This window comes from Pimephales promelas, chromosome 15 (genome assembly GCF_988280905.1).
Source record: "Pimephales promelas chromosome 15, fPimPro1.hap1.1, whole genome shotgun sequence".
NCBI lineage: Eukaryota > Metazoa > Chordata > Actinopteri > Cypriniformes > Leuciscidae > Pimephales > Pimephales promelas.
In genome coordinates this window covers 13,259,527-13,279,127 of record NC_142783.1, presented here as the reverse complement: position 1 = coordinate 13,279,127, position 19,601 = coordinate 13,259,527, and the positions used below count along the sequence as shown (strand labels likewise).

The 19,601-nt window shown below is 34.9% G+C and overlaps 1 protein-coding gene across 2 annotated transcripts; it reads left to right on the top strand.

The window, feature by feature from the left end:
* The first annotated feature begins 290 nt into the window (after nt 1-290).
* On the top strand, nt 291-18,577 carry lgals3b (lectin, galactoside binding soluble 3b). 2 transcript variants are annotated; one of them, XM_089120179.1, is made up of 6 exons: nt 291-367; nt 13,752-13,769; nt 13,855-14,193; nt 15,755-15,843; nt 17,076-17,244; nt 17,906-18,577. In XM_089120179.1, the coding sequence occupies exons 1-6, from the start codon at nt 326-328 to the stop codon at nt 18,062-18,064; spliced, it is 816 nt and encodes a 271-aa protein (XP_088976305.1). In that variant the 5' UTR covers nt 291-325; the 3' UTR covers nt 18,065-18,577. The 2 variants fall into 2 exon arrangements, with proteins under 2 accessions (XP_088976305.1, XP_039529560.2); XM_039673626.2 differs by lacking the exon at nt 291-367 and adding an exon at nt 11,462-11,589.
* The last annotated feature ends 1,024 nt before the right edge of the window (nt 18,578-19,601 follow it).

The window sequence follows — 19,601 nt, the reverse complement described above, 5'->3', positions numbered from 1 at the left end:
CATCATTCAGATTTCTCTTTATACTGTTTGTTCCACAAAGAGGACAAAAGCATAAGGCCATGAAACAGCATGAGGCTGAGTAAATGATAATAGAACTGTCATTTTTTTTTGTGTGAACTATTTCTTTCTTCTAACAATGAATGCAATTAACATTTTCCTAAACGCATGTTTTCTATTCTAAGTAATAAGAATATGAAAAGTCTCTTCAAATGCTTCCAGTTTAGAAATTATTAAAAATTATTGAAATAATAAACTATTGAAATTCATTTGCAGGACTCCTGAATAAAGGCTGCACACAAGACCTTGAGGACTGAAGCAGCCCATTATGAAGGGATCAACAAAAATGCCATCATCATATGATGCAGGAGTAAGTGCTAGCGCATGATTTTGATGACATTTCACTCAACATTCCCAGAGCTTCTGCAGAAATAGTTTATTCATTGTCCCGTGCTGTCAAGTTTTTCACCGTAACATGCTTTTGTGACCTTGTAACATTCTAGAAATATGTTTTCTTTGTAAAAAAAAAAACGGTAAAAAAATGGCAGCTGTGGTTGAACTTTACCGTCAAAAATACGGTAGCAACGTTATTGGTTTTACAGACTTAACTTAAAATTTACAGTAATAAACCGTATTTCATTATCTGATATAATGTTAAAGCTACACTGTATAACTCTTTTAGTTTATTCTTAGCTAAAAACACTTAGTTCTTTCAAAAATGTGCTCATTAATGTATATTTACTTCGTTTAAGTAATAAAGTATTCTCGTGAGTGTATAATATGCCATTGAAAATACATGCGGGTAAGGGATTCTAATGTCGGTCGCCATGTTGCCCCTCCATCTTGAAAGTACATTAGCCAAAGAGGGACATACCCGTTAATTCAAGCTTCGCCTTTCGCGTATACGTTTGAGTTAACACTCATGGACGAGGTCGAACTGGAAGCCATGTTAATCTTGGACTACATTGGCCACCGTAGGAGTTAAAACGAAATCAGAGTTGAGAGGAACAGAAACTCATATTCACTGGATGATCATATACCTTTTCACCGCTAGATGAGGGTAAAAATCACACAGTGTAGCTTTAATTTACCAAACTATTGAAGTATTAATAACTTTTTTGTACCATTGTAATACACTGACAATCAACAATGATCACAGCAGAGATGAGAGTCACATGATCAATCAAAGCTCATCACAAGCAGCTCTTCCACAAGACAATTAATATATAAAGAAGCTGCACAGTGTCATTCACACAAACATTAAACACCATCATGGTAACACACATGAAATGTAAAAAAAAAAAATGCAATAAACATTCATTTAACAACATTAAATGTAACATAAAACCCTAACCCTAATTTAGGCTGCTTCATTAAAAATGTGACATTTAGACGTTTTTTTCGGCGTGGATCCAGGCAAATGAATCCTTTTCACCTTGAAAATAATACATGTTTTTTGCATTTTAAATAATAGACCATTTCTCAGTGATCGTCAATAAAACAAAATTCCATTTTTCTCGGTTTAATGAAAACCAATAGGTCGTGATGGTAAGTTTCAGTTTAAAGGGATACTCCACCGGGTTTTCATATTAAACTATGTTATTCCCTTAACTAAGACGAGCTGATGCATATGTAATACGTTGTTTTAGCGTACCTTTTGCTTAAACGAGGAGCTGGGGGACGCCCAAGAAAATAGACATTTTACTCATTAGGCTGCTTCATTAAAAACGTGACATTTAGACGTTTTCTTCGGCGTGGATCCAGGCAAATGAATCCTTTTCACCTTGAAAATATAATTATTATTTATTTTTATTTTTTTGGCATTTTAAATAATAAAAACATTTCTCAGTGATCGTAAATAAAACAAAATTCAATTTTTCTCGTTTTAATGAAAACCGATAGGTCGTTATGGCAGAGGCGAATAAACATGGATATCTCTCCACTGGAGCGTGTTAACGCAAACATGTAAGTTTCACGTTTGAGGGGGTTAAACCGTGACATCTACACATTTTCCAAATTGGACTATTTAGGCTGCTTCATTAAAAACGTGACATTTAGACGTTTTTTTGGCGTGGATCGAGGCAAATGAATCCTTTTCACCTTGAAAATAATAAATGTTTTTTTGCATTTTAAATAATAGACCATTTCTCAGTGATCCTCAATTAAACAAAATTCAATTTTTCTCGGTTTAATGACAACCAATAGGTCGTGATGGTAAGTTTAAGTGTAAGTTTCACGTTTGAGGGGGTTTAAACCGTGACATCTACAGGTTTTCAAAAGTGGACCAACTTGATTATTTCACGTCTTGTTGTGATACCGGGTTGAAGAAATGTTGTTTTAGCCACTTTGTTTGATATAATCACAACAATTTAATGTAAGCAAGTATGGGAATTGAACTCAGGTCTTCTTAATTAAAGCCCAACGCTTTATCAACTGAGCCACTGAAACTGTTGAGTTCAAGGGTGTATTGGATGGGGTTTTATTGCGGGTTTGGTATTATTTGTTGGAAAAATAAATATAGAAATATAATTTGACACAAGAGGGCAGTATAGCCCTATTTATGGTTTTGAGTTTAAACTAAACCGTTACATCTACACGTTTTCCAAAGTGGACCAACGTGATTATTTCACGTCTTGTCGTGATACGGGTTGGGCACTGAAGTTACAGGAGTTTCTTACCGTTGCTAAGCAATGGAACTAGGTCGAGTATTTAAAAGGTTATGGTTAACACGGTTAACGTGGTTTAACGTCGATGTAATACGTTGTTTTAAACGAGGAGCTGGGTGACGCCGGAAAAATAGACATTTTACTCATTAGGCTGCTTCATTAAAAACGTGACATTTAGACGTTTTCTTCGGCGTGGATCCAGGCAAATGAATCCTTTTCACCTTGAAAATAATAAATGTTTTTTTGTTTGTTTTTTGCATTTTAAATAATAGAACATTTCTCAGTGATCGTAAATAAAACAAAATTCCATTTTTCTCGGTTTAATGAAAACCGATAGGTCATGGCAGAGGCGAATAAACATGGATATCTCTCCACTGGAGCGTGTTAACGCAAACATGTAATTTTCACGTTTGAGGGGGTTAAACCGTGACATCTACAAATTTTCTAAAGTGGACTATTTAGGCTGCTTCGTTAAAAATGTGACATTTAGACGTTTTTTTCGGCGTGGATCGAGGCAAATGAATCCTTTTCACCTTGAAAATAATAAATGTTTTTTGCATTTTAAATAATAGACCATTTCTCAGTGATCGTCAATAAAACAAAATTCCATTTTTCTCAGTTTAATGAAAACCAATAGGTCGTGATGGTAAGTTTAAGTGTAAGTTTCACGTTTGAGGGGGTTTAAACCGTGACATACACGTTTTCAAAAGTGGACCAACGTGTTTATTTCACGTCTTGTCGTGATATTGGGTTGAAGAAATGTAGTTTTGGCCACTTTGTTTGATATAATCACAACAATTTAAAGTAAGCAAGAATGGGATTTGAACTCAGGTGTTCTTGATTAAAGCCCAACGCTTTATCAATTGAGCCAATGAGTCTGTTGAGTTCAAAGGTGTATTGAATGGGTGTTTATTGACGGTTTGGTTTTATTTGTTGGAAAAATAAATATAGAAATATAATTTGACACAAGAGGACAGTATAGCCCTATTTATGGTTTTGAGTTTAAACTAACCGTGACATCTACACGTTTTCCATACTAAAGTGGACCAACATGATTATTTCACGTCTTGTCGTGTTACGGGTTGGGCACTGAAGTTTCAGGAGTTTATGTCGAGTATTTAAAAGGTTATGGTTAACACGGTTAACGTGGTTTAACGTCGATGTAATACGTTGTTTTAGCGTACCTTTTGCTTAAACGAGGAGCTGGGGGACGCCGTATAGGAAAAATAGACATTTTACTCATTAGGCTGCTTCATTAAAAACGTGACATTTAGACGTTTTCTTCGGCGTGGATCCAGGCAAAAGAATCCTTTTCACCTTGAAAATAATTTTTTTTTTTTTTTTTGCATTTTAAATAATAGAACATTTCTCAGTGATCGTAAATAAAACTAAATTCAATTTTTCCCTGTTTTAATGAAAACCTGACATCTACACATTTTCCAAAGTGGAATATTTAGGCTGCTTTATTAAAAATGTGACATTCAGACGTTTTCTTCGGCGTGGATCCAGGCAAATGAATCCTTTTCACCTTGAAAATAATACATGTTTTTTTTTTTTTTTTTTTTTTTTTTTGCTTTTTAAATAATAGAACATTTCTCAGTGATCGTAAATAAAACAAAATTCAATTTTTCTCGGTTTAATGAAAACCGATAGGTCGTTATGGAAGAGGCGAATAAACATGGATATCTCTCCACTGGAGCGTGTTAACGCAAACATGTAAGTTTCACGTTTGAGGGGGTTAAACCGTGACATCTACACATTTTCCAAAGTGGACTATTTAGGCTGCTTCATTAAAAACGTGACATTTAGACGTTTTTTTCGCCGTGTATCGAGGCAAATGAATCCTTTTCACCTTGAAAATAATAAATGTTTTTTGCATTTTAAATAATAGACCATTTCTCAGTGATCGTCAATAAAACAAAATTCCATTTTTCTCGGTTTAATGAAAACCAATAGGTCGTGATGGTAAGTTTCAGTTTAAAGGGATACTCCACCGGGTTTTCATATTAAACTATGTTATTCCCTTAACTAAGACGAGCTGATGCATATGTAATACGTTGTTTTAGCGTACCTTTTGCTTAAACGAGGAGCTGGGGGACGCCCAAGAAAATAGACATTTTACTCATTAGGCTGCTTCATTAAAAACGTGACATTTAGACATTTTCTTCGGCGTGGATCCAGGCAAATGAATCCTTTTCACCTTGAAAATATAATTATTATTTATTTTTATTTTTTTGGCATTTTAAATAATAGAACATTTCTCAGTGATCGTAAATAAAACAAAATTCCATTTTTCTCGGTTTAATGAAAACCTGACATCTACACGTTTTCCAAATTTCCAACTGATTAGAAAAAAAAAACAAGAAAACTATGAGGAACCATAGTTATTTCAATAAAAATACATAAAATGGGAAGTGTCACACAGGGAATTGTGGGAATGTCAATTTTCGGGTTTTCACTGTAAATTTTACAACGAGTTGTTCTTTTTCACTTTAAGAAACTGTAACTTTAACGGTATTTTACAGTAAATTTACATTAATGAGATCTATCACAGTTTACTGTTTTTGTGTTAGAGCAGAGAGCTGTTAAATTTAAGTTTTGTACTGTATTACAATACAGTATTTAGCTGCAAATTTCAAAAACAGTAACACACTGTATTTTTACAGTATGATGCTGTCAACCACAGCAGCCAGTAGTTTACCGTTTTTTACAGGATTATTTTTTACAGTGTCCGTATAGTACGGAAAATTTACAGTTTACAGTTTTTTACAGTTCAACCAATTAACAGTTTTGCACTGTAGCATTTTACATTTAGTCTTTTACTGTTAAAATCACGATTATTTTTTTACAGTGGTCAATTCTCAAATTCTCAACCTTGCACTGAGGGTCTTTTTGTCAGATCCTTCAGTTTAGTGTCTCACCCACCAAACTTAAAAGGTGTGACTAGTACACAGTTTTCATGGAAAGAGTATGACAAATATATCCATGCAGCAATATCCTTTTCTCTCCAAAGTCGAGACTGCTGCTTTGAGTCGGGGACATTTGCTGATCAAGCATAAAGTGTAAATGAATTGTGCGTCATAGTGGTTTTTAGGTGAACGGTCAGCAAATGAAAAAATGCAGAATAGGTTCCAGACCGTGGAAGGCCTGATTGCCATCACTGATGATGAGAGAACCGTCTGCCCTTAGAATGCGTTCGCCTTTGGTTTGGTTTCTCAGTTGCAACGATCATTTGGTTCCCCTCGTGCCGCAGAGGCGTTCTGTCTGCTTCTGTCATTAAACGCCGCGCTTCCAACAGGAACATAGAGTAGCCAAGCATTAGATTGAACGTCGTGTTTAGTTAAGCCCTTCCAGGCATCTCTGAAGGAGAAATAAACCAACCCTTTTTATCATTCCAGTCTTGGAAACAAGCTTCAAACTCATTTCTTTCGGCTCTAATTCACTTGACAATCTTCCTACATCATCAAAAGCAAATTAAACTAATTTAAATTCAAAAACTACATCAGTACAATCCAAGATCTGTGCAATGTGTGTGTTCCGGCTTTATTTCCGCCTTTTTATTTTTGCTGCTGAATCTCAATAATTGTTTTGTTTGTTTTTCTTTCCATTTACATACCGTTAAAAAGATTATACATATATATATTTGAAAGTCTCTTAAACTCACGGAGGCTGCATTTGTTTGACCAAAAATACAGTAAACATTTATGCATGCACGATATCAGCCACCATATCGTTATCGGCAGACATATGTTAATTTTTTAACATTATCGTTATTGAACCAATAAGAAAATTTGGTTGATATATTAAAGCCGGCGATAAATAATGTATTATTCCCTTAAGCTGAGAAACTTCAGATTTGCAATGTTCGCCATGATGGTTTTGAATTGCTTAAAATATGATTGGAATCACTTAAAAAAAGGGAAATGCAGTGAAGTGCAACATGTGCAGTTCAAGTCTGCACTGGCTTTATAAAATTATAATGAGAACATGGCGTTTAATGGTTATTTATTATAAAAAAAATTTGATTTTGATTGATCTGCAAATATATCAGTTATCAGCTTTCAAATATAAAGAATTATCGGTTATCGGCCAAAATGTTCATATCAGTGCACCCTTAGTAATATTGTGAAGTAGGCTTATTATTACAATTTAAAATAACTGTTGTCTAATTTAATATATTTTAAAGTGTAATTTATTCATGTTGTGGCAAAGCTGAATTTTCATTATTATTATTATTATTATTATTATATAGTAAATATTTACATTACAGTAAATACTGTATAGTACATTATTACTAAATATTTATTAGTATCAAGCTGGAAACAGTTTGTGCTGCTTTTGTGTAGAAGAGAATGTTCAAAGAACAGCATTTGTTTGAAACAACCCTCTTTTGTAACATTATTAATGTCTTTTCAGTCACTTTTAATCAATGTATTAATTTCTTTAAATAAATAAAAACCTTAGAGATACCAAACCATTAAACTCTGGTGTAAAACTTACTGCCACAAGAGTCTTATAGTTGGTCACCAGGGTGTTGCTATGTGTTTGCTATAGTGCTTTGGGTTGAAAGAGCACAACCTGGTCCCTAGATAAACCTGTTTTATCATCCTCTAGGCGAAAATTGTAATTAAAAAAAAAAACAAAAAAACTAATAGCACACATGTACAGTACTCAACAAGCCACATGAGTTATAAATCAGAAATTATGTGGAATCAAGGTTGCATTCAGTTTTAGGCCTCTGGGGTAGTGGAGCTCTTTGTGTTCAAGCTAACTGTAAGAGCACACTTAATGATTGATTCCAGGGAAACTCATATCCCATAAATGACCTTCCAGCAAAACAAACAGCAATTCAGTGAATCAAGAAGATAAAGAGTGAATGTTACATTTAGAGGCCAGCTATAAGCATAAAGGTTCTTTAGGCATTAATGGTTTCATGGAGAACCTTTAGGAATCTTTCCATTGCACAAAAGTTCTTTATAGAGAAAACAATTATTTCTTTAGAATATTAAAATTTTCTTTACACTAAGAACTGTTCACTGAAGGGTTCGTTGGGGAACCAAAAATGGTTCTTTAGCTGTGAAAAACCCCTTTTTGAGTCTTTTTTTTTTTTTTTTTTTTTACAGTGTACGTGTATCCAAGGAGGTTTTTTTTGTGCCGGGGGTGGAGTTGACATTTAGATATGAGATCCAGAATAAGAAAATGCGGTGATTGTTTTTGTTTTGATTCTACTGGGACAGATAAGAACCCTCGTACAAAACAATTAGACGCTGCTTGTTATGCTTTTTTTTATGTTTGGACATGGTGAAATAGTTCAGATAATCAAACAAGCCTAAACAAACATGGCCTCTTTACGCTATAGTGCTCAGGAAAACGCTAATAGGAAATTCCAATAACGCTGCTGTTCAGTAGGGGGTATTTTTGAGGAATGCTCTACATAACAATCACATCCCTAAACATTACATACATTTGAACACAGACGGCTCCATCTTTTGCATGTGAAAAATATTCACAATCTCTGAACATTTTCTGTTTTCACAAAAGAAGTGATAGGATCCAAAATTATACCTTTGACTAAACACTTTCACAGACAATTCTTCATAACGGCTCTACCAGATCCTCCCGGATCCAGTTACACAGACTTCATAAACAGTGTGAAATTCCTGAATGTTCTGATAAAGGCAGGTGCTGATGATGATAAGCTAAGATTTCAATGTAATTATCTGTAATCAAAATATTGGATTTCAACATATAATCATCAAACGACATTAATGAAAGACATTGGTCAATTATCGGAGAAATCCATCATTAACTATCCCACAGATGTCTGCTTAATATTCTACACTCAAGAAAAATTGAATAAAGATAAACATCCACGTTGTGAACTATACTTGGATTGTCCTTTTGTTTATTAGGTCCTTAGACTTATTATCTTATCAAGCTGAATCAATGGTCAATATTTGTCAACACATTTGACCCATCACCCCTATCAACAAATCACCTTATGACCTCTGAAACCTAGAATCATGTTCTACCACTGCTTGAAAGTCCTTGATCGACCCCTAGTGTTAATACAACAGATTTCAAGCTGCTTATAAACACTTACCTGTCAGCCGAGCAAGCATTAGGTGTCAATAAACCATGATGTCAAAATCTACTCCCATAATATAGAATTGATCAGATTTCTATGTTTATTAAATATACAGAAAATTTGGGGAGAATGTGATTTGCTTGGAGCATTAGCCCATTAATAAAAACAAGAGCCGTTTAAGTTTTGTTCATGAACATTGTTTGATTTGTATTCTTGCCAAATTAAAAAAAAGCCTTTCCATATCATTATATCTCATGCCACTGGCATGAGATATTATAATATGGAAAGGCTTTTTTAAGTTGGCAAGAACACAAATCAAACAAAGGCTAAAGAACAAAACTTTTGACGGCTCTTGTTTTTATTGATAATGCTCCAAGCAAATCACATTCTTCCCAAATTTTCTGTATATTTAATAAACATAGAAATCCGATCAATTCTATATTATGGGAGTAGATTTTGACAGCATGGTTTATTGACACCACATGCTTGCTCTGCTGACAGGTAGGCTAAGTGTTTATAAGCAGCTTGAGGGGTCAATCTGTTATTATCAAATAATGCAACATAAATTAAAAATGATACATATTATGCATAGAACAATGAGAGAAAATGTCTGTGAAATTTTTGTATTAATGAATTATGGTGTGTTTACTCTTTGTATAAAAAGAGCCGTTTGGTAGAATAGGCCAACATCCGGGTATCTCTCCACTGGAGCGTGTTAACGCAAACGTGTAAGTTTCACGTTTGAGGGGGTTAAACCGTGACATCTACACGTTTTCCAAAGTGGACCAACATGATTATTTCACGTCTTGTCGTGATACCGGGTTGGCATCACGACAAGACGTGAAATAATTACGTTGGTCCACTTTGGAAAACGTGTAGATGTCACGGTTTAACCCCCTCAAACGTGAAACTTACACGTTTGCGTTTACAGTCTATCTATGGCGTTACGTTCCAGTGGAGAGATACCCAGATGTTGACCAACCGGCTCTTTTTACAAAGAGTAAACACACCATCTAGTGGTTGTGAAGAGCATGACTCTTTTAAATTCTGCTGGATAGAAAGTGCAAGTCTATTATAGTTGGATGATAATTATATCCTTAGTATATCCTATGAAGAGTTTTCCCTCTAGTGGATATAGTCATTTTATCATGGAAAAATCATTTCCACCCTCTAAAAATATTTTCAATATCCACTGTATTGTCATTTTAAATGTTAATTGAACTGTCCTTTTAGCTAGGGGAAGATGAAATTTCACAGATATTTTCTCTCATTGTTCTATGCATAATATCATTTTTAATTTATGTAAGCATTATTTGATAATAACAGATCGACCCCTGGTATTAATACAACAGATAAGCTGCTTATAAACACTTACCTGTCAGCCGAGCAAGCATTTGTAGTAGGTGTCAATAAACCATGATGTCAAAATCTACTCCCATAATATAGAATTGATCAGATTTCTATGTTTATTAAATATACAGAAAATTTGGGGAGAATGTGATTTGCTTGGAGCATTATCAATAAAAACAAGAGCCGTTTAAGTTTTGTTCATGAACATTAGCCTTTATTTGATTTGTATTCTTGCCAAATTAAAAAAGCCTTTCCATATTATTATATCTCATGCCACCCGGTATCACGACAAGACGTGAAATAATCACGTTGGTCCACTTTGGACAACGTGTAGATGTCACGGTTTAACCCCCTCAAACGTGAAACTTACACGTTTGCGGTAACACGTTCCAGTGGAGAGATACCCGGATGTTGACCCATTCTACCAACCAGCTCTTTTTACAAAGAGTAAACACACCATCTAGTGGTTGTGAAGAGCATGACTCTTTTAAATACTGCTGAATAGAAAGTGCAAGTCTTATAGTTGGATGATAAAATATCCTTAGTATATCCTGTGACGATTTTTCCCTCTAGTGGATATAGTCTTTTTATCATGGAAAAATCATTTCCACCCTCTACAAATATTTTCAATATCCACTGTATTGTCATTTTAAATGTTAATTGAACTGTCCTTTTAGCTAGGGAAATATAGATTTAAATGAAATACATTAATACAAATGTCTTGTTTTTAAATGTCAATTCATTAATACAAAAATTCCACAGATATTTTCTCTCATTGTTCTATGCATAATATGTATCATTTTTAATTTATGTACAAGCATTATTTGATAATAACAGAAAGGTGGTGAATTTAAACACGCTTATTGTCTAGTTGATATTCGTGTAATGTTTTGCTCGCAATACTGTTCCAATGCTGCCGTTTGTTATTTCATAGCTTTAGATCATTTCACGACAATTCTAACATGTGTAAAACAGTAACAGTATGAATGAATAGGTGTGTCCACTGTACAAACAGCCATATAATGCCCGTTACTATGCAACACTATATGTTTTTAAGCTATGAACAGCTCTTTCAATCCTTAGTTGCCAAGACAACGATTGGCTTATGTTTTTATTTTGTAAAAATAAATAAATAAATCACACCCATTCTTACAGCACTTCAGATAAACTTTATAACCTTCAGACCATACTGAAGAGACAATATTGACTCAATAAGAAAAGAACGTTTCGTCACTTGTTAAAATACTTATCATAGTTTCACCTCTGAATGATCATATTTCCCTATGGAAAGCATGCGTTTTTATTGTGTGTGTGTGTGTGTGTGTGTGTGTGTGTGGGGGGGTGGGTGCGGCCTCTTCTCAAAAGTACTAGCATGGGGAGGGTTTCAGGGGCGTGTGTGTGTGTGTGTGTGTTTCTCCACCCGGAATTGCGGCCTGTCTCTACAGAACAGCTCTGTCTGTGCTATCTGCTATTAACAACACCAAACAGGTATGTGCCTTCCTTAAGCCTCTTTTCTCTTTTTCAAAACGTTGTCAGCATCTTCAAGCTTAATAGTTTTAACTTCGGTGTGTGTTTGCAGTGCTATTCAAATTATGTAACTTAATTCCATGTGGCTGATGAGTTTTGCCTAATGCAAACAGTAGGCATGGCTATCATGTTGACATGAAAGGCATCTTTTGAGTTTTACAGATATTAAACAAATAACTGGACAACTTTGAAAGAAATGTAACGTTAGAGTTTAATTAGACTTTTGCTAGCTTTAAACACATGCCTTCATGTGATTCACAGACAGTGAAATCCCCAGGCCTGTTGACGAGTTTGAACTTGCAGTGTTCAAGTTCTACTGAGTGCAGATTGCACAATAATAAATTGTTATTCAGTGATTAATCAGTATCTCTAGTTATTTAGATGTATTTTTATGTGCATTCTGACTTATAAAAAATCATCTCTGAGGTAAAAGTCATAATGCACCCAAAGCCAATTCATGGGAACTTTATTCAACATGCATTCATTACGCAGAACGTAGTGTTACTTATTGTATTATCATGCATCCACTCTGGCTCACCATTCACACAGTTAAAGGATTAGTTCACTTTTGAAAAAAAAACTTTTGCTGATAATTTACTCACCCCCATGTCATCCAAGATGTCTGTCTTTCAGTCGAAAAGAAATTAAGGTTTTTGATGAAAACATTCCAGGATTTTTCTCCATATAATGGCCTTACATGGGAACCAAACGGTCCAAGGTCCAAAAGACAGTTAATAACAGTTTCAGATGCAGCTTCAAATGTCTTTAAACGACACCAGACGATGAATAAGGGTCTTATCATGCGAAACGATTGGTTATTTCAAAACTTATTCCAAAAATGTAACTTTTCTAAGGACAAATGCTAGCCTTGCTCTATTCTGTGAGGCGCGTTTGTAACGTCACGTAATACGTTATTACGTTCAAAAGGTCACGGGGGATGTAGCCGGAAGTACAGAATCAAAATCGTCCGACATCGTTGTTTTACCTTTAAATTCCTTTTTTTGTAAAAAAAAAAAAAAACCTTATTCATCATCTGGTGTCGTTTTAAGACATTTGAAGCTGCATCTGAAACTGTTATTAACTGTCTTTTGGACCTTGGACCGTCTGGTTCCCATGTAAGTCCATTATATGGAGGAAAAACCTGGAATGTTTTCATCAAAAACCTTAATTTCTTTTTGACTGAGGAAAGAAAGACATGGACATCTTGGATGACATGGGGATGAGTAATTATCAGCAAAAGTTTTTTTCAAAAGTGAACTAATCCTTTAACTTCACACAGTGCAATGGGTGTGGTGGTTGGGTTCATGGAAGAGTGAGTCATCAACTCGTGTAAGCATGGAACCAGTAACACAATTTATGTAGTTAAAACGAACATTGACAAATTATTGGTGTTTTCAAAGAGAAGTTGTATTACCTTTATCATATAAAGACAGATTACTTTTTTCAGTATTTGTATTTCATATTAGCTTTATGTCAGAGGCTATTGATGCCTCTAAAATCACATACTGTCTGAGCAGGTACACACACAGCAAACCATGGACACACACACCCAGAGCATTGGGCAGCCATTTTTGCTGTGGTGCCCGGGAGCGATTGAGGGTTAGGGGCCTTGCTCAAGGGCACCTCAGTCATTTCCTGCTGGTATTATTGAGAATCGAACCTGTAACCTTTTTTGTTCCAAGACTCTCTAACCATGACAGCCCCAATGTGGGTAGTATGAGCGAAATCTGGATGTACTATATCCACCATGGGATCTACAAGCGTCAGTTGCATTCTAAAATCCTCTCCCGTGGCCTCATGGGATAGTGAAGTGTCCATCAAATGAATCTTGGCAAAAGTAGTAGGTCATCTGTGTACTTTTCGCCTACTGTTTTCCGAATCCAATGAATTTGGACATGCTACTTTTTTGGCATATAATTCACATTCTATATCGTAGGGAAGTATTCGATTTTGGACGCAGCATATATATCTTCTAATGGAAGGATTGAACTTGTGCATTCAAGATTGTGGGTTTGCTTAATAAAATAATGTTTTAAAAAAACACTATTTTATGTGTCTGTCAACAATATAGCACGGCCAATTATTATTTTATGCCAAATTAACAATGTATTCTCTCTGTTTAGATTTCAGAGATCATGGATGTAAGTACATATTATCCCCTCAATAATTCTATCTAGTTTAGTGCAAAAAGTATCATGCTTTAAGTTCTGTTATGTTCTGTTTCAGCTTTCAGATGCCCTCGACTTTCCACAGCAAAGCAACCAGCAGGCAGGAGGCCCAGTATGGCCTGGCCAACCAGCCAACCCCATCTGGCCCGGCCAGCCTGCTAACCCCGCCCTGCCTGGCCAGCCAGCCAATCCTGGCTGGCCTGGCCAGCCTGCTAACCCTGCTTGGCCTGGACAGCCTGCTAACCCCGCCTGGCCTGGCCAACCAGCCAACCCTGCCTGGCCTGGGCAGCCAAGCCAACCAACATGGCCTGGACAGCCCGGGCAGCCTACAGCTCCTGGCTGGCCTGCACCTGTACCACAAACTGGCCCTTATGGTGCTCCTAATCAAACTCCATTAGTGAGATGTTTTCACTTTTCTTGTATTTGTACAACCATCATGGAGTTTGTTCTATACAGAATACATTTTAAATACCTTGGGCTTGTAAACGTCTAAATATTTTAATCTTGTTAAAGTGAACGGTCTGTGTAAAATACAGTAGGGTACGATGAGGCTAAAGGCACACCTTAAGGAAAATGTTTTTCACAACTCCCATAGTGCATGATTGCAGAATATATATAAAAATATGTTTTTATTGAACATTGATTTTACACACCATGCAGGTGTAAAAGGCACCCATTATAAATACAAATAATTAAGCTATATTATCAAAGTTTTATTAAAGACACAAATGGTCCAAAAACACAAACAATAAAACAGAGTCCACAATATTACATATAGGTTAAAATGGCTCAACTTAGTGTTGGGTTTGTCAGTGTTGAAATCATACTGTTTGCAGAGTTTGTCAACCTACACATGCACTTGTGTATGATATTGTGCAGAACAGGTGGGCACACCAACACTAACAAACATTTGGCTTGCAATGCTCCATCATTATGCTACATTGAGTTTCTTCATGCTGCTCTTTCTGTAGCGCCCCCACAAATGGGCAGTGTACATAGGGGCACAATATGCTCAAAAAAGTGTAGTCTTCACAGAGTCTGAGCACATACTAAATTTTCGAATCAACATATTAGCTTGTGCATACATCATACGACACTGTCTATAAATGTCCCTATCTTCAGACAGGTCATCAGTTATATAATGTCCTAAGCATTTAGCCTCATTACATACTTTAATGACAATACCAGACAGAGAGAAGTCAGGAAATTACTCCCTACTCCTAACAATCATAATATTTCTCTTTTTTTCCATTATATTTAATGTCATCTAGTGGTAGGGTGACCAACAGTCCTGTTTTCCCAGGACATGTCCTGTTTTTACGTCCTGTCCTGGCTGTTTTTTTTTTTATAAAGTGATGAAAATGTCCTGGTTTTCCAAAAACTGCTGGGAAAGATCAGCTCTACTGCAAAATATAGATGGGCAAACAAGGAGGATGAGCAAGGAAAAACAGGATAAAGAGGAAGAAAACTAAAGATAAAAATATATTTTGTTAGTTCGTTTTTGTACGTTTGTGAGCGCTATTTTTGTTCAATTTGGAGGTACTTCTTTTACCGTAGTTATTTATTATTTAGATATTTATTTTTCGAATACAGAAGAGCATTATTTCATTCATTATTTTTTAAACCTGTCATAATAAAACATGTTGAGTAACCTCTGAGAAGCCTTGTAATATATATATATATATATATATATATATATTTTAATCCTTACAGAGGAGGCATAGCCTACTTTAAATGTATTGAAGTTAATAAAGCATCTTTTTGTAAACTTCGAGTATCATTTGAGTATCTGTTTGCCGGGCCGAGTGTCAAATATGGTCACCCTATCTAGTTGTTAAGAGGAAAATAAAATAAAATGCTCTGTTTACACCAGTGTGCCTTTAGCCCTATTTAACCCTAATGGTTCTTGGTTTCTGCTAGTTTACTGAACATTTACTTTTCTTTTCTTTTTTTTCAAGACTGTGCCATTTGATCTCCCGCTACTTAATGGAGCCTTTAACAAGATGCTCATCACCATCAATGGAGAGGTCAAACCCGACGCTAAAATGTAAAAACAATGCACACACACATAAAAACATGACAAATTATTACATATACAGTACATACACTCTAAGCATTTAGACCTAAATTTAACATCCGTGTTTGGAATTGCATATACATTTCCCATCCAATTGGATTACACAGTTTTAACATAAACTATTTCATTTAAATTAGGGTCAGGCAATTTCGGAGAGGCTTGCAATAGCTTTGAAAGCATAAGATCCCACCCTCCCTTCAGAGCGTCTTCAAATCCTACTAAACGCATGATCGGACACAGAGCAGAGTCTCCAATGCATCACGAGAGACGGCTTAAAATTACCTCATGAATTAAAGTACATAACACTAAAATAATAATGAACGTTAACAACATAGAGAGCTCTGACTCGTAAACCCTGACTGCTGCAGATTAATTTCACCATTGATTGGGATATAAATGCATAACAGTTCCAGGTAGAACATCTCTGGGGGTACAATTGTGTAATTATGGTTCATTAATTTGATAATATATGTCAGTAAAACTAATAAAAAGCTTGGCAGAGTTTATTATTAACTATTTAATTTGATTTAAATCATATTTTCATAATGCATTATTTCAATTTCTTTGACTCAACATAAACCTGTTTATCATGAAAAGTTACATTTATTCAGTTAAAAAGTATGAGCATGTTTAATAGATGGTTAGCTGTGGAACAATATTCAGCTAGTTAAAATGTATGAGATTGAAACAAATTTTGATTTATTGATATGAAATATTTAAACCTGATTCTTGTGTATTTAAAACGCACAGCCAGTTTATTAGTACTATTACAGAAACCTCTTTCTTACCGATTTAATTTATGCATGTCTGACAAATATCTATTACAACAAGTTTATGAGTTTGTCATCAAGTCATCTTCATTTATAAAGCGCTTTTAACAATGTAAATTGTTCCAGCTGCTTTACAGTGAATTAAAGTAACAGAGAGGGTAATCCAAAATGGATGTTAATTTTTGTATGCAATTTAAAAACATAAATCTTAAATTTAGGCCCAAATACTTTTTGAGTGTAATATACATCATAAAGTACATAATAGATTTTATTTTATCACCACATTTTGGTTAAAGATTAGTGTTACCTAGAACTAAATTAAATTATGAAATTAAACATGGCCACTTTAACCAACAATTTTGACAATCTCCTTTGAGACATCCCTGTGTATTTCATGTGTGTAATCTTATTTTTTTTCTCTCCTCCAATCAGTATTACATTGAATTTTAATAGAGGCAATGACATTGCATTTCACTTCAACCCCCGCTTCAATGAAAATGGAAAGCAAGTGATTGTGCGAAACAGCATGATTGGAAACCAATGGGGTAGAGAAGAGCGAGAGCTTCCCTCCTTCCCTTTTGTCCCAGGAAAGCCTTTTGAGGTGAGCGTGGCATCAAACAATTTCGTTTCTTATTCATCTCAATGGTTTTATTTTGATCAAACAAATATCTTAAATATTTACTGTTCAGCCCCCATTATATTTAAAGGGATAGTTCACCCAAAAATAAAAATTCTGTCAGTATTTACTCACCCTCATGTTGTTCCAACCCCTTAAGACCTTCGTTCGTTTTCGGAACACAAATTAATATATTTTTGATGAAATCTGAGAGCTGGATTACTCCTCCCTACTAGTCCATAGGCTTCTTGAGGGATTGAAACTTGCTGGCCTCGAAAAGTTATTAAAGACATCGTTAAAATAGTCCAAGTGACTACAGTGGCTCAATCTTAACTTTATCAAGCGACGAGAATACCAATAGTGAGCCCACATGTGACGTAGCGCTATGCTATCACACTACGTTAACTGACTAGAGTCAAAACGTATTTTTGTCGCTTGATAAAGTTAAGATTGAGCCATTAGAGATAAAGACATTAGAGAACAGTTATCAGATAAGAACAGAAAAGGAGGCCCTGAAATAGCATCACTAAAAAGTAATGCAACAAAGCAGACAAAACAAGATCATGCGTTTGTCTCCTGCCACATTTGGTCAAAACTATTTCATGCGTGTCCAATTGCAACTGATTAAAATTGTTTTGACTTTCAGATGAAGATCTTATGCACTGACACTGAATTCAAAGTGGCTGTGAACAAGTCACACCTTCTGGAGTTCAAACATCGGATCCGTGAGCTCAACCAGATCAGAGGTCTTAGTATATCCAATGATGTCTCCCTCAGTTCTGTAAATGTGGAGACACTGCATTGAAATCATACCACTGATTCTGTAATGGTTTCATGTCTTTTGACAATGACATATGCCTATATTTGTCTTTTGATAATGATTAATACCTATTCAACCATGTGCAAGTTATTTTATCTCCATTTTTTAAACGCAATGTATGTCGACAAGAGTTTATTTACTACAAATATATTAGTGTTATATATCTGCATGCAAATTTTTCTCAATGCTGTAGTTCTCTTTGGTACCTCTAGGTGGGTCTGTTACTATCTGGGTTGGATTGGGTTGTCATAAGGTTCAGTGGCATGGTTGAAGCCAAAGGGAGTAAATATTTTACATAAACATGATACTGATGAGGATAATAGCGGAGGTCATAGTGGGGAATGTGATAGTGGCCAATCAAGAATAATGCATAATTAATGTGCAATTAGAACTGGAATAACTTTATGAATGTAAGTTATCTTCAACTGTAACCAAAGATGGTTCTTCTTTGTATAAATATCCCATGATTAAATAAACAACAACTGATGTAAACATTGAGTGGGCATGTGATTACAATCCTCTGTGAGATCTGTGTAGTACACTTTCATTGTCAGCTCCTAATGTATAAAATAACAGTGTAAACTGAAGTCAAGGGAGTGTTACATTTTTAATCATGGAAACAGTCTGTCAGAGTTATTGTCAGAGACGCCCTGATAGAAATCTAATAGAACTGACCTCAATTATGCAGAGGTCTATTTATATAGTGCCCGAAGGATCTGATGACTTCAAAGAGTTGAGCCCTGTTGCAACCCACAGATGAAACCTACAACATATAAATAATGTGCTTACATTTTAAGAATGTTACTTTGGGTTGTGAAATCTTATGTGTGTTTGTTTATATATATATATATATATATATATATGTATGTATGTATATACAATTTTATATATTTGTTTTCAATGACCCTACGTTTAATTAAACCATCAACCAAAAGTTATGATTTATTAAATATCTTAAAATCTTAAAATTGAATAAAGAACAAAATACAAAATTTGGTTAAGGTATCTGGCAAAAAAAAAAGAAAATAAGTACATACGACTAAAACATAATCAGTTATTAATATTTTGTTGGTTCTCTTGTGTTTTTGCATGTGTTCACAATGTCTTTTTATGACAACATGACCAAAGATTATGGCCGCACAATTTGACATGTTAAAACGATTGACTCCAAGCACAACTATGAAAAATGCTTACAAAATCTTTAACACATTTAAATAATAATAATAATTGAATAATGGGTGAAGATGTTGATTTTCCTTGGCCAGACTTCACATTTGGCCCCAACTAGGCTATGTAAGTATGTTCTTGTCAATTTTAGGTTTTAGTTTTTTTGTTTTTATTGTTTTAGTTTTAATTTTATTTCTCTATTTTGGAACACTATTATAATAAAAAAAAAACTAAAACAATGCAAAAATATTCCAATCTGTCCTTCAAAATCAGAATGACCTACAAAAATCGTTAAAATAATTCTATTGGACTGAAAAGTTACTTATAATAAGGAAATAAGTTATTGTTACCGCAA